Below are 15,743 nucleotides of genomic sequence, written 5' to 3'. Positions count from 1 at the left end.
AGTTGGTGAGTTTGAGCCCTGCATCAGGCTCTGTACTGAAAGCTGAGAGCCTGGAACCTTCTTTGGATTCTGTATCTCCCTCTCTCTCTGCCCCTCCCCTGCTCTCTCTCTGTCTCTCTCTCTTTCTCAAAAATAAATGAACTTTAAACAAATTTTTAAAAATTAAAAACTAAAAGAAGAATGCAAATTGGCATACACAGTCTGGATCAGATGTTATACTTAAAATGTCATGGGGTCAGAACCAGCATATGACTCACCTCATGAATATGAACCTGTAGTAACAGAAACCCAGCATTGTTAGTCAGGTTTTGTTCTCATTATTTGTTCCTCCTCATGAGTGCCTTCCACAGTTTCTCATCTTCAGATCCCACTCTCTTTACAGTGTATTTCACACCTTCTTTGCTGACCACCGGAGGCTCCAGGTGACCTGGAAATCAACCATGCTGGGGCCCAAATCCCTACCGCCTGGAAAATTCACAGAGCCTGACATCTTTTAGAAAGGATCTTTTTCTAAAAGGAGCTTTTAGAAGAACTACCCAATTTTCCCTTGGTAACAAACTGCCAAACCAAGCCCATTTTCACAGATGGTGGAGGACTTAGCAGCCTCCTGTATTGCTTTGAAGTTCAAGAATGAAATTCTGAAGGCCCAAGTGCAGTGGCCAATGGAACAAAATGTTGTCTTATAGGCTCAGATCCCAGAGCTCCAGAAGCCCTGAACAACCAAGGAGGTTCAACCACTCCAGAATCCTTCAGAGACCCAGGATCCTAGGAACCCCCAGAACCCCTGGATCTCCCAACAGTCTGAGAGCACCAAGAATTACCAGGAGTTGAGGATCCCTCATATCTCAGAGAGCCCCAGAAGCTCCCAGCCTGGGAGCCCCTAGCTTCCCAGGAGCATCAGAAAACACCAGTGGTACAGGAGACAAAAGAAGACTTTGGAACCCTCAGCAGCCCCAGAGTCCCTGGAGCTTCCAGGAACTCATGAGTCCCAGGCACCTTCAGTGGTCTATGAGCTCTCAGCAGCCTGAAATTCCAAAATCTCCTACAGGTCAAAAAGCTCCAGAAGCATCCAATGGCCCAGGAGGCCTACAAAGCCCTAGAAGTTAAGAAGGCCCAGGAGCTCCCAGATACCTGGGATGTCCCAGTGGCCCAGAAGGCCCAGAATTCAGAGCACCAAGATCTTCCAAGTTCCAGGAGCCCCAGGAGGTACCAGGAAACCGCAACGCACCTGGAACCCCTAAGCTTCCAACTCTCCAGGAGTTACTGGAACCTAGAGTGCTCCATGAGCCCCTGGATCCTTTAGATGCCCAAGAATTCCTAGAGCCCTCCGCACTCCAGGAGTCCCTAAAGTGTCTAATAGCTGCTTTGACATCAGCAGGTTCAGAGTTCCCACAGTCACCCAGTGAGCTAGAGGCTGAAGCTTTCTCCCTAGAATACTGTTTAGCCTTCAATGGAGATGTCCAGAAGCTTTCTGAGTTCCTGGTTCAATTGAATAGTTACATGAGAGTCAGTTACATGTAACCTACTGAAGCATCTGTGATGAGCTTTGTTGGCAAGTGCTTCTCAGATGAGGCAGGGATGTGATTTCAGCCCTTACTAGATATACAAAGCCCCCTGCTGGAGCAATTTGAAAATCTCATACAGTGCTCCAGGATACTTTTGACAATCCAGAAAACATGGAATATGTCAGTCACTGCATCCATCAGCTCTGCCAAAGGGAGGATCCTGCACATCAGTATGTGATCCACTTCCATCTCATTGCTCAAGAGCTAAACTGGAATGAAAGCACTCTCTGCATACAATTTCAGGAAGGGCTTGACAGTTCTATACCAGATGAACTGTCTCACACAAGCCCAGCCACTGTCCTATCTACTCTGATCACTTAATGCCTAGAAGATAAGCTAAACTGTAAGCCTGATCCAAATCCACAAGGATCAAGGCACTCTGAGGAGAGACCTGGGCCTGAAACCTCACTAGCTGAAAACCAGCCTGTGCAACCTTCAAGCAATTGCACACCTCAGTGAAGCTGAACAGGCCCACTGCTGTGAAGCCTACTTGTGCCTCTGCTGTGGTCATCCTTGTCATGTTGCCATAGATTGTCCTGTCAAGCTTCATCATGCACAGCAGGCAGGAAACATTTGAGGCCCAGCAGTAAGGGGGAACCCCAGTGGGCCAATCTACAAATATGCATCCCCCTCACTTCCAATATCCATGTCTCATACCCTATGGCTTACTGTTGAAATCCTACTGGGAAGACGACAGTTCTTTGAGCAAGCAATGGTGGATTCAGGCTGCTACAGAAACAGCATTGACCATTTTGTGGTTCTTAGAGAGAAGCTGCCCATCTGCAATATCTTCCTTCTGATGCTTGAAATGGTAAATGAGCGTCCACTGATTAATGGACCCATAACCAAGGAAACACCAACTATGGAAGTTAAAATTTTAAACCATGTTGAAGAGCTCCAGTTTGCCATTATTCATGTGCCATGGTACCCTCTGATTCTTGGAACTCACTGGCTTGAAACACATGATCCAAATACTGAGTGGAGTGCATTGTGTCCTTTCCATCCCATTATTGTCACTACAATTGCTTCAGACACAGGTGGCATAGAAGATGTCATGATGAAATAAGTGCTGAATAGATCTTGTGTCCTAGTGACTGCTCCTAATGACCTGTCTTCTGATACCTCAGTTGTCATCAGCATTTGCTGCTCTCAGAATCTTCCACTGAGTCTCTAAGAATGAAATAAGGTACTTGTACAATGACACTGCCTCTCTGATCATGTAATGATCTCACATCAGGCAATAAACCTGATGACTTTGAGCTGTGTTTTTTTTTCACCAACTCTGCATGCCCCCACCTTGAACCCTGTGTTAATGTGGGGCTGTTTTAATTATAATTGATGTTAACAATATGCATGAAAATAAATATTAGAAACTAACATTGAAAAAGTGTAATTGTTAGCCTGACTTGACTTTTTATCAAGATTTTCTTTAGCACAACAATTGCAACATTTTCTCAATGAAGAAAATAAAATTGCAAGTGATATTTTTTAAAAACACAATAAACATTGACAATTTCTAATGCTGTTTGAATTATTTCATGGCTTAGCTGAGGGAAGAGGAAAGGGACAAGTAAATTGGGAGACAGGGGATTGGAAAAGGCTTAACGTTTGGGTGAGGTTCTGAATATTGCAGGAATAGTCAGATCAGTGGGTGATGGGGTAGGGGACAATGGAGAGAGTAGGGGAATAGTTGTGGTAAATGGAAATTTGTTAAGGTATGGAGGGTTTAGGGGAAAGGTAGAGGGAAGTTGAGAAGAGGGTTTAGGGAAGATTGGGAGGAAAAGTTGGAAAGGTTTCAGTTGAGAGCTAGGTGGTGCTGAGGGCAGGGGTGACAGGAAGGGAAAATTCCTACAAAAATAAAGGGGGCATAAACAGAGATATTGAGCAGCTTTTAAAGAAATTTTTTGGACTTCATAAGTTAACCAAACAAAAGCACTGAAGAAGGTAGTGAAGCCCCTCAGTGACCAAAATTTCTCAGTAAAGTGACAAGTTCTTATTCTCTGCGCCAGGGAAATTTGCCCTAGGGCTCAAGACTGTTAATCTCTTTTTGCTGATGCATAGACATGAGGTGGCAGGGATCAACTTTCAACACATGCAGTTCATTAGTAGCCAACTATACCTCTCTACATATACAGGTTGCTCTGCCCTGCTAACCATGCTGCTTGCATGACACACAGAGAGCCAAGTCAATGAAAGGAACTTATGTTCTTATGGGCCTGAGAGGAGGTAGTGTCCTAACTTAAAATCACACAAACATACACATTCCCACAAACTACAGGGTGAGGGGAATCCAGGGTGGGAGCTTTAGGTAAGATATAAAAAAAAATGATCAAAGTAAACTCTAATGCTTTTCCTCTGTGTTTTCAACATTCCTTTGAAAGTCTCTTTCTAAGGCCACTTGAAGGAGATTCTGACTTACTTAGACAAATAATCAAATACATAGTCATAACCCTAGAATGAGATAAATGAGGAGCCTACCATTCATTGAGCCCCTAATATGTTCCAGCTACAATATTAGGCATATCATACACATTAACTTATGCCCCAGAATAACCCAGTGAAGAAAGTATGTTTGCTCTTATTTTATCAATGAGCAAATAGAGTCCCAACAAGGCCAGTTCACTTGCCTAAAGTCACAAAGTTAGTAAGTGGCAGAGACCTGTTGGGTCTTCATAGCCTGTGCCCTTTTTCCTACAGCATGCCAGTCTTCCTAATGTGGAGGTGTAAGGGCCAAATAAGATTGTTGCAGCAGAGAGCTAATTGAGATAAACCTAAAAAGGTAGGGTGGGGCTTAGAATAAAAATTTCAGGGACCATTTGGGTAGTAGTTATGTTTCTCCTGTTCCCTTGATCTCACCCCCAATCCCCTCACCACCCCATTAACTCCCAAACTTCTTATTTCATCTCTTGGAAGATCTCCTTTTGTTAAACTAATGACACAACTGAATGTTCATTTCACACAGTTAGCATAGATAATAAAATGTGTGACAGTAACAAATAAGCCAAACTGAAACTCTGTACAAGATGATAAAATTAACAGTAATAACTACCATCTAATGAGCACTTGGGTTTTGCCAGACATTGGACTAAGTGATTCGGGTTTTTTCAAATGGCTGCAAGGTAGATATTATTGGCCTCTTTATATAAATCAAAGAAGTGAAACCCACTGAGATGTCACTTGCCAAAGGTCACACTGCTAGGAATTAGTGGATTCTAAAAACAAACCCTGATCTGTCTCATTTCAAAGCTGGAATTCTAGCCAATACACAGCACTACTTCTCAGGCTAAGTAAACTTTACTCTTTATTAACCACTTTAACAATATTCACTAGACATGATTTCTATTACTTTAGAAAAAAGATATTAATTTGTTAGTGCATTTATTTATTCACTTAGCAAGCATAGCTGAATGCTTGTAGTGTGCCAGACACAGGCATCGAGGAAAAGGAAGAGAGGCACAAAGATGCCTTATGTATATGACTCACAGTTCTTGCTCTGACCACAGTTAACAGGGGAAGCTGTTGTGCAATATAGCACTTCTGGTATACAGAAGAGAGCACTAATTTTGCTGTGAACTAAAAAGTGTGTTTTGAGCTGGGTCTTGAAGGAATCTCATTGAAAACAAAAGGGAGAGCATGTTTTTCTAGACTGAATAAAGTGCTCACCAAAAAACAAGTTGGAAGGAAAAATAATAATGTCATTAGAAAAGATAGCTCATTTCACTGGAGAGTAGGGATATGTGTACATATGTACAGGGTGAGTGGTGGGTGCCAGTGGGGAGATGACACTTAACAAGAAAGCTGGAAGTCTCAGGTAAAAGACCTATCTACCTGGATAAAGCATTTAAACTTTATCCTATGGGCAATTTGAAATCTTTTTTTTTCCTGTCTTTCCCCCCCCCCCCATTAGATTTGTGGTTTTTTATTTTCCTTTCTTGTGGAAAAGTAATACACATTCATTGTAACAAATTCATATATATCAGAAGTTTATAACATAAAAATAATATGTCCCTTAACTCACAAATTAGAATTTAAATAGAAAGAAACATGACTCATATATATTTTAGAAATTTCATAGCAATGTAGAAAATAAAAGGCAAAGTGATAAAGTACCCCCATTATTTTTTACTTTCTAAGATTTTATGAAGATGGGCTCAAACCATCAAAGACAAAGAATTAGAAATAAATTAAGTCTAATTTTCCTCAAATATTTACGTTGAGTCCTTAGTATGAGCAAGACATTGAAGTATATACACACATATGCAGGATATCCCAACCATCAAAAAAATTTATAGTCTAATAATGGATAAAAAGTTCATGAATTATAAGAAACTGCTTTTCCATTTGGGCATTTCAAATTTTAAAGATTTTAAATGGAAAGGATTTTCTAAAAAATATATATTCTGCAATATTGGCACAGATACAAAGAAAATAGTTCCCTGTTTCCCTATTTAGCTAAGTTTTCTAACGTTAAACTTTAATAGAAAAAATAATCCTTATATCTTTTGGTAGCCTCCCTTCCTGGTTTGTTTCCTTAAAAAATATTTCATATTTCATGCTATCAAAGTACACCTGAAGTAGTCATGGTCATTCTATGGAGGAATTTATATATCCTTAAAATAACTGTTTATTTCTAAAGGTGTGTATATTTCTAAAACCATGTCCTTAAAGAACCTGTGTATTTCTAAAAGTATTTTATTGTTGTACTTTTTTAAATGTTTAATTACTTTTGAGAGACAGAGAGAGATAGAGCATGAGAGAGAGGGGGAGGAGCACAGAGAGAGGGAGACACAGAATCTGAAGCAGTCTTGAGGCTCTGAGCTGTCAGCACAGAGTATGATGTGGGGCTTGAACTCACGAAATGTAAGATCATGACCTAGGCCAAGATCAGATGTTCAATTGACAGAGCTACCCAGATGCCCCTAAAAGTTTTTAAAAAGATTTTGTAGTTTATAGAGGGAGGGAGCCAAAACATAAGAGACTCTTAAAACCTGAGAACTGAAGTTTGATGGGGGGTGGGAGAGAGGGGAGGGTGGGTGATGGGTATTGAGGAGGGCACCTGTTGGGATGAGCACTGGGTGTTGCATGGAAACCAGTTTGACAATAAATTTCATATTAAAAAAAATAAAAACATAAATAAATAAATAAATAAATAAATAAATAAATAAATATTTTGTAGGGACAGATGATTTTTTAAAATCCTACTGTAATAAACTTTGACATCTAGCATATTACTAGATATCAAATATTAAATGACAAAAGTAATATAGGGATCAGAGAATTAGAAGTCAGGATTAAGCTTCTGAGTTCATTGCTTACTTGCTGTATGACCTGTTTCATTTTCATTTCACTTTGGCATATATATTTATATTTGGCATATACAGATTTATATTTGTATAAATGCATAAATTCAGGTGCAAGAAACTTATGTCAAAGTGGCCACAAGATTGTTTAATAGGAGACAGACAAATATAACTCCTTGTTTACTGCTAGAAACCAAACCTTTGTGTGAAATCATGAAATTTATTAGGACAGTGAGTGGGTACGAAAACTTATACCTATCTGTTCTTTCCCTCATCCCTACCTCTCATTTCTGAACTGCAAGAGACTGAGCCCCCTTCGTCTTTCATGAGTCCATCACTAGGGAGTGTTTATTTGAAGGTTAATTTTGTTGCATTGGGTACTTCCTTTCTAACTTGCTATTATTTTGTAACACATATACTGACCCTTTTCCCTTCTCTCTGTACCCTGGGAAAATACAATGAAAAAATAAAAACTTATTGATTAAAAAATAAAAATACTGGAACATATTAATAGTTTTCCATTCAAAATTGTTCATTCTTAAGTGTGATTTTATTTTGCCTTGTCCCTAATTGGTCTCTTTCTCATTATTTCAGACACAAGTACAATTTTACAATGAAAGTCAGTGTTAAAAATAAGTTGAAATATGGAAATTCTCTTTGGCATTTACTTTTGGGGAATGCCTTTAAATAATGTTGGAGTTCAGCTGCCTTGTTTCTAATAACCATAAGAGCTTCACTGGCAATACAGCTGGTTCATTCGTTGCTTATTATGTGGTATTTGTGGTATAACTGACAGGAAAAAGCAATGTGAAAGGCTAAGAAAAACAGTGAGCTCAGGTGTAGAGTTTTAGACATTCTGTTCTGTGTGGTTGTAAAATTTCATGCTTTCTTTTTCCCATGCAAATTTTAGGTTACCAGATATCCTGTGTACATATGACTGTTCTGTGTTGCTGTGTAATATCCCATTTTCATCTATATCAGAATACATAATGGTTCTCTCATTTGAGCCAAGTCAGGCACATTTTGACTACTGTTAGCATTTGTTCCCCACCCCCACTATCAACCTGATTGGAATATGTCACACATTTTCCAAACTAAAACACTTCACCAAACTTTCTCACATATTTGAATTATTTTGAGGCAGAATAATAACCAAAGTAATGGCCCTGTTAATCATATTAAATGATGATGGTAGTTGTTTCCTGTAGACATTATGACTTACTCAGAGGCCAGTCAAGTTTGACCTTTTAACTGTCAATTGTTTTACCTAGAAATTATAGAAATAAATTCAAAATGGAAAATATGACAGTTTTATGAGTTTTACTTTTTAATTTAATTTTCTTTTGGTGGGGACATGAAAATTAGTCTGTTCAGACTTGTTTTCTTTAGTTTGAGCTAAATAGATGAAGAAATAAGCTCAGGCCAATTTTAGAAAATTATCACTTAGGTGATATACCTCAGGAAAGAGGTAGCATTTTAAATAATGTAGGAGGAAGAGGGAAGATGGCAGCGTAGGAGGACGCTGGGCTCACTGCGTGTCCTGCTGATCACTTAGATTCCACCTACACCTGCCTAAATAACCCAGAAAACCGCCAGAGGATTAGCAGAATGGAGTCTCTGGAGCCAAGCGCAGACGAGAGGCCCACTGAAGTAGGAAGGGCGGCAAGGCAGTGCGCGCTTCACGGACTGGCGGGAGGGAGCCGGGGGGAGGGAGCCGGGGCGGAGGGGCGGCTAGCCGGCCAAGCAGAGCCCCAGAGTCTGGCTGGCAAAAGCGGAGGAGCCTGACGGACTGTGTTCCAGCAGCAAGCAGGACTTAGCATCTGGGAGGTCATAAGTTGACACCTCTGCTCAAAAAGCGGGAAGGCTGGAGGACAAAGGGAGGGAGAGCTGCTGAGCCCCCTGATGACACAGCTCAGTTTGGTGGGGAACAAAGGTGCTCCCCAGCGCCATCTCCCCCGCCCATTCCCCAGCCAAAATCCCAAAGGGAACCAGTTCCTGCCAGGGCACTTGATCGCTCCCCGCAAACACCCAACGCTGTACTTCTGTGGAGCCAAAACTCTGCCAGCAGATCTGACTCCCTCCTGCTGCCACAGGGCCCCTCCTGAATTGGATCACCTAAGGAGAAGGGAGCTAAGCCTGCCCCTCCTGCCCCCGTGCACCTTGCCTACCCACCCCAGCTAATACGCCAGATCACCAGCATCACAAGCCTGGCAATGTGCAAGTAGCCCAGACGGGCCACGCCACCCCACAGTGAATCCCGCCCCTAGGAGAGGGGAAGAGAAGGCACACACCAGTCTGACTGTGGCCCCATCAGTGGGCTGGAGGCAGACACCAGGTCTGACTGTGGCCCCGCCCACCAACTCCAGTTATACACCACAGCACAGGGGAAGTGCCCTGCAGGTCCAGACCACTCCAGGGACTATCCAAAATGACCAAACAGAAGAATTCCCCTCAGAAGAATCTCCAGGAAATAACAACAGCCAATGAACTGATCAAAAAGGATTTAAATAATATAACAGAAAGTGAATTTAGAATAATAGTCATAAAATTAATTGCTGGGCTTGAAAACAGTATAGAGGACAACAAAGAATCTCTTGCTACAGAGATCAAGGGACTAAGGAACAGTCAGGAGGAGCTGAAAAGCGCTTTAAACGAAATGCAAAACAAAATGGAAACCACCACAGCTCGGCTTGAAGAGGCAGAGGAGAGAATAGGTGAACTAGAAGATAAAGTTATGGAAAAAGAGGAAGCTGAGAAAAAGAGAGATAAAAAAATCCAGGAGTATGAGGGGAAAATTAGAGAACTAAGTGATACACTAAAAAGAAATAATATACACATAATTGGTATCCCAGAGGAGAAAGAGAGAGGGAAAGGTGCTGAAGGGGTACTTGAAGAAATTACAGCTCAGAACTTCCCTAAACTGGGGAAGGAAAAAGGCATTGAAATCCAAGAGGCACAGAGAACTCGCTTCAGACATAACTTGAATTGATCTTCTGCACGACATATCATAGTGAAACTGGCAAAATACAAGGATAAAGAGAAAATTCTGAAAGCAGCAAGGGATGAACGTGCCCCCACGTATAAGAGGGACCTACAAGACTCGTGACTGATCTCTCTTTTGAAACTTGGCAGGCCAGAAAGGATTGGCACGATATCTTCAATGTGCTAAACAGGAAAAATGTGCAGCTGAGAATCCTTTATTCAACAAGTCTGTCATTTAGAATAGAAGGAGAGATAAAGGTCTTCCCAAACAAACAAAAACTGAAGGAATTTGTCACCACTAAACCAGCCCTACAAGAGATCCTAAGGGGGACCCTGTGAGACAAAGTACCAGAGACATCATTACAATCATAAAACATACAGACATCACAATGAATCTAAACCCGTATCTTTCTATAATAACACTGAATGTAAATGGATTAAATGCGCCAACCAAAAGACATAGGGTATCAGAATGGATAAAAAAACAAGACCCATCTATTTGCTGTCTACAAGAGACTCATTTTAGACCTGAGGACACCTTTAGATTGAGAGTGAGGGGATGGAGAACTATTTATCATGCTACTGGAATCCAAAAGAAAGCTGGAGTAGCCATACTTATATCAGACAAACTAGACTTTAAATTAAAGGCTGAAACAAGAGATGAAGACGGGCATTATATAAAAATTACAGGGTCTATCCATCAGGAAGAGCTAACAATTATAATGTCTATGTGCCGAATACTGGAGCCCCCAAATATATAAAACAATTACTCATAAACATAAGCAACCTTATTGATAAGAATGTGGTAACTGCAGGGGACTTTAACACCCCACTTACAGAAATGGATAGATCATCTAGACACACGGTCAATAAAGAAACAAGGGCCCTGAATGACACATTGGATCAGATGGACTTGACAGATATATTTAGAACTCTGTATCCCAAAGCAACAGAATATGCTTTCTTCTCGAGTGCACATGGAACATTCTCCAAGATAGATCATATACTGGGTCACACAACAGCCCTTCATAAGTTTACAAGAATTGAAATTATACCATGCATATTTTCAGACCACAATGCGATGAAACTTGAAATCAACCACAGGAAAAAGTCTGGAAAACCTCCAAAAGCATGGAGGTTAGAGAACACCCTACTAACGAATGAGTGGGTCAACCAGGCAATTAAAGAAGAAGTTTAAAAATATATGGAAACAAATGAAAATGAAAATACAACAATCCAAACGCTTTGGGATGCAGCGAAGTCCTGAGAGGAAAATACATTGCAATCCAGGCCTATCTCAAGAAACAAGAAAAGTCCCAAATACAAAATCTAACACCACACCGAAAGGAAATAGAAGCAGAACAGCAAAGGCAGCCTAATCCCACCAGAAGAAGAGAAATAATAAAGATCAGAGCAGAAATAAACAATATAGAATCTAAAAAAACGGTAGAGCAGATCAACGAAACCAAGAGTTGGTTTTTTGAAAAAATAAACAAAATTGACAAACCTCTAGCCAGGCTTCTCAAAAAGAAAAGGGAGATGACCCAAATAGATAAAATCATGAATGAAAATGGAATGATTACAACCAATCCCTCAGAGATACAAACAATTATCAGGGAATACTATGAAAAATTATATGCCAACAAATTGGACAACCTGGAAGAAATGGAAAAATTCCTAAACAACCACACTCTTCCAAAACTCAACCAGGAGGAAATAGAGAGCTTGAACAGACTCATAATCAGCGAAGAAATCGAATCAGTTATCAAAAATCTCCCAACAAGTAAGAGTGCAGGACCAGATGGCTTCCCAGGGGAGTTCTACCAGATGTTTAAAGCAGAGATAATACCTATCCTTCTCAAGCTATTCCAAGAAATAGAAAGGGAAGGAAAACTTCCAGGCTCATTCTATGAAGCCAGTATTACTTTGATTCCTAAACCAGACAGAGACCCAGTAAAAATGAGAACTACAGGCCAATATCCCTGATGAATATGGATGCAAAACTTCTCAATAAGATACTAGCAAATCGAATTCAATGGCATATAAAAAGAATTATTCACCATGATCAAGTGGGATTCATTCCTGGGATGCAGGGCTGGTTCAACATTCGCAAATCAATCAACGTGATACATCACATTAACAAAAAAAAAGAGAAGATCCATATGATCCTGTCAATCGATGCAGAAAAAGCATTTGACAAAATCCAACACCCTTTCTTAATAAAAACCCTTGAGAAAGTCGGGATAGAAGGAACATACTTAAACATCATAAAACCCATTTATGAAAAGCCCACAGCTAACATCATCCTCAATGGGGAAAAACTGAGAGCTTTTTCCCTGAGATCAGGAACACGACAAGGATGCCCACTCTCACCGCTGTTGTTTACCATAGTGCTGGAAGTTCTAGCATCAGCAATCAGACAACAAAAGGAAATCAAAGGCATCAAAATTGGCAAAGATGAAGTCAATCTTTCGCTTTTCAGATGACATGATATTATACATGGAAAATCCGATAGACTCCACCAAAAGTCTGCTAGAACTGATACAGGAATTCAGCAAAGTTGCAGGATACAAAATCAATGTACAGAAATCAGTTGCATTCTTATACACTAACAATGAAGCAACAGAAAGACAAATAAAGAAACTGATCCCATTCACAATTGCACCAAGAAGCATAAAATACCTAGGAATAAATCTAACCAAAGATGTAAAAGATCTGTATGCTGAAAACTATAGAAAGCTTATGAAGGTAATTGAAGAAGATATAAAGAAATGGAAAGACATTCCCTGCTCATGGATTGGAAGAATAAATATTGTCAAAATGTCAATACTACCCAAAGCTACCTACACATTCAATGCAATCCCAATCAAAATTGCACCAGCATTCTTCTCGAAACTAGAACAAGCCATCCTAAAATTCATATGGAACCACAAAAGGCCCCGAATAGCCAAAGTAATTTTGAAGAAGACCAAAGCAGGAGGCATCACAATCCCAGACTTTAGCCTCTACTACAAAGCTGTCATCATCAAGACAGCATGGTATTGGCACAAAAACAAACACATAGACCAATGGAATAGAATAGAAACCCCAGAACTAGACCCACAAACGTATGGCCAACTCATCTTTGACAAAGCAGGAAAGAACATCCACTGGAAAAAAGACAGTCTCTTTAACAAATGTTGCTGGGAAAACTGGACAGCAACATGCAGAAGGTTGAAACTAGACCACTTTCTCACACCATTCACAAAAACAAACTCAGAGTGGATAAAGGACCTGAATGTGAGACAGAAAACTATCAAAACCTTAGAGGAGAAAGCGGGAAAAGACCTCTCTGACCTCAGCCGTAGTAATCTCTTACTCGACACAGCCCCAAAGGCAAGGGAATTAAAAGCAAAAGTGAATTACTGGGACCTTATGAAGTTAAAAAGCTTCTGCACAGCAAAGGAAACAACCAACAAAACTAAAAGGCAACCAACGGAATGGAAAAAGATATTTGCAAATGACATATCGGACAAAGGGCTAGTATCCAAAATCTATAAAGAGCTCACCAAACTCCACACCCGAAAAACAAATTACCCCAGTGAAGAAATGGGCAGAAAACATGAATAGACACTTCTCTAAAGAAGACATCCGGATGGCCAACAGGCACATGAAAAGATGCTCAACGTCACTCCTTATCAGGGAAATACAAATCAAAACCACACTCAGATATCACCTCACGCCAGTCAGAGTGGCCAAAATGAACAAATCAGGGGACTATAGATGCTGGAGAGGATGTGGAGAAACGGGAAACCTCTTGCACTGTTGGTGGGGATGCAAATTGGTGCAGCCGCTCTGGAAAGCAGTGTGGAGGTTCCTCAGAAAATTAAAAATAGACCTACCCTCTGACCCAGCAATAGCACTGCTAGGAATTTATCCAAGGGATACAGGAGTACTGATGCATAGGGGCACTTGTACCCCAATGTTTATAGCAGCACTCTCAACAATAGCCAAATTGTGGAAAGAGCCTAAATGTCCATCAACTGATGAATGGATAAAGAAATTGTGGTTTATATACACAATGTAATACTACGTGGTAATGACAAAGAATGAAATATGGCCTTTTGTAGCAACGTGGATGGAACTGGAGAGTGTGATGCTAAGTGAAATAAGCCATACAGAGAAAGACAGATACCATATGGTTTCACTCTTATGTGGATCCTGAGAAACTTAACAGAAACCCATGGGGGAGGGGAAGGAAAAAAAAAAAAAGAGGTTAGAATGGGAGAGAGCCAAAGCATAAGAGACTGTTAAAAACTGAGAACAAATTGAGGGTTGATGGGGGGTGGGAGGGATGGGAGGGTGGATGATTGGTATTGAGGAGGGCACCTTTTGGGATGAGCACTGGGTGTTGTATGGAAACCAATTTGACAATAAATTTCATATATTAAAAAATAAATAAATAAATAAATAAATAAAATAATTAAATAATGTAACATTCTGATAAATAGAGTGCTTACGTATATTACATATATATGTATTATATAATACATATATATGAAAAATATAAATCTTTATATGCCAAATATAAATATATATGCCAAAGTTGTTATTTCTATTTTCAAATAATTTGATTATAATTATACCAAGGCTACTTAGTAAAACAATTATATGAAACTTTATTGGATCTTGCTTTGATTGACAATATAGAATACCTGATGGATAACAAATACTTACCAGAGGTTTTTGATTTAAATTAATTCAATTTAATTTAAACAGGTATTTTATTTATTTTTTCATTATTAAATATGCGCTTATTACTATGAGCTAAATTCTTATTCGTTTATTTTCTAATGGCATTTTCTTTTGTATATGGTCTTTTGTACATCCATTTATTGAGGTAGATCTTATTGTCTTAACAATGTTATGTACTCCTTATAACTAATATTAACTTTTGTCATATTTATTAAAATTATTGTTCTGTTGATTGCTTTACTTTATTTAATTTTTTTTTCATTTGAGTAGAGCTGACACACAATAATACATTAGTTTCAGGTGTACAACATAGTAATTCAACTTCTCTGTACCTTATGCTATTTTCACCACAAGCATAGCTACCTTACAACAGTATAAAATTATCATTGACTATATTCCCTATGCTGTGCCTTTTATTCCTATGACTGATTCGTTCCCTAACTGGAAGCTTGGAGCAGGCATTTTAGTACCATGAAGGTCTTTGGGGTCATCGTTACAAACATAAGATATTATAATATTTTTATTTAACCAACATTTTTAACTTTCATGATGGTTTTTTAACATGAGTTTTTTTTTCATTTGATACTTCCTCTAACTTCATTGGGTAGATAAAGCAAGTATTATTATTCCCATTTCATAAATGAAATGGGTGAAATAGGTGAAACTTTTAACTTCTTGAGTGACTTGGATATACATTCATCTTCTCTTTCTTAGTCACCTGACCCTACTTTCTGCATGGAAACACCCCACTCACTGATTCTGCTTCTCTCAACCCTAAGATTAGAGATTAACATAGGTTTGGTCCATCCAAATACAAGTGTATTAGTATAAATCACATAAAGGAATGGTTTTGACACCAGACACTGGGAACAAGGGATGGAGTGTTGTTAGCTTCTTCAGGATTTTTGCACTAATTACTTAAGAGTGGTGGGAAGATACCCCACAAATCAAATATGTATGTGTAAGGGCTTTTATTGGGAAGGGGAATGGAAGAGAGGATATGGTAGGAGTCAAGTTTTTAGGACAGAAGATCTGGCCCAAAATAGGAAAGAGGAGAATGGGAACACATAAGAAAGGATGGCTCAAGACGTCCACACTTCAAGAGGGGTCACCAAGCTGTGTTTCAGATTCTTTTCCTGGTGCAGAACTTTTTGTTAAAGAT

At 39.5% G+C, this 15,743-nt stretch overlaps 1 protein-coding gene across 1 annotated transcript; it reads left to right on the top strand.

The window, feature by feature from the left end:
* The first annotated feature begins 584 nt into the window (after window positions 1-584).
* Window positions 585-2,142, top strand: RTL3 (retrotransposon Gag like 3). Its single transcript, XM_043569990.1, is given in 4 exon segments — window positions 585-709; window positions 1,146-1,639; window positions 1,642-2,011; window positions 2,013-2,142. Coding segments are annotated over 4 exon segments (1,119 nt in total).
* The last annotated feature ends 13,601 nt before the right edge of the window (window positions 2,143-15,743 follow it).

This window comes from Prionailurus bengalensis, chromosome X, assembly GCF_016509475.1.
Source record: "Prionailurus bengalensis isolate Pbe53 chromosome X, Fcat_Pben_1.1_paternal_pri, whole genome shotgun sequence".
Taxonomy (NCBI): domain Eukaryota; kingdom Metazoa; phylum Chordata; class Mammalia; order Carnivora; family Felidae; genus Prionailurus; species Prionailurus bengalensis.
Note: the sequence above shows the minus strand (reverse complement) of the source record. Positions and strands in the feature narration are given on the sequence as shown.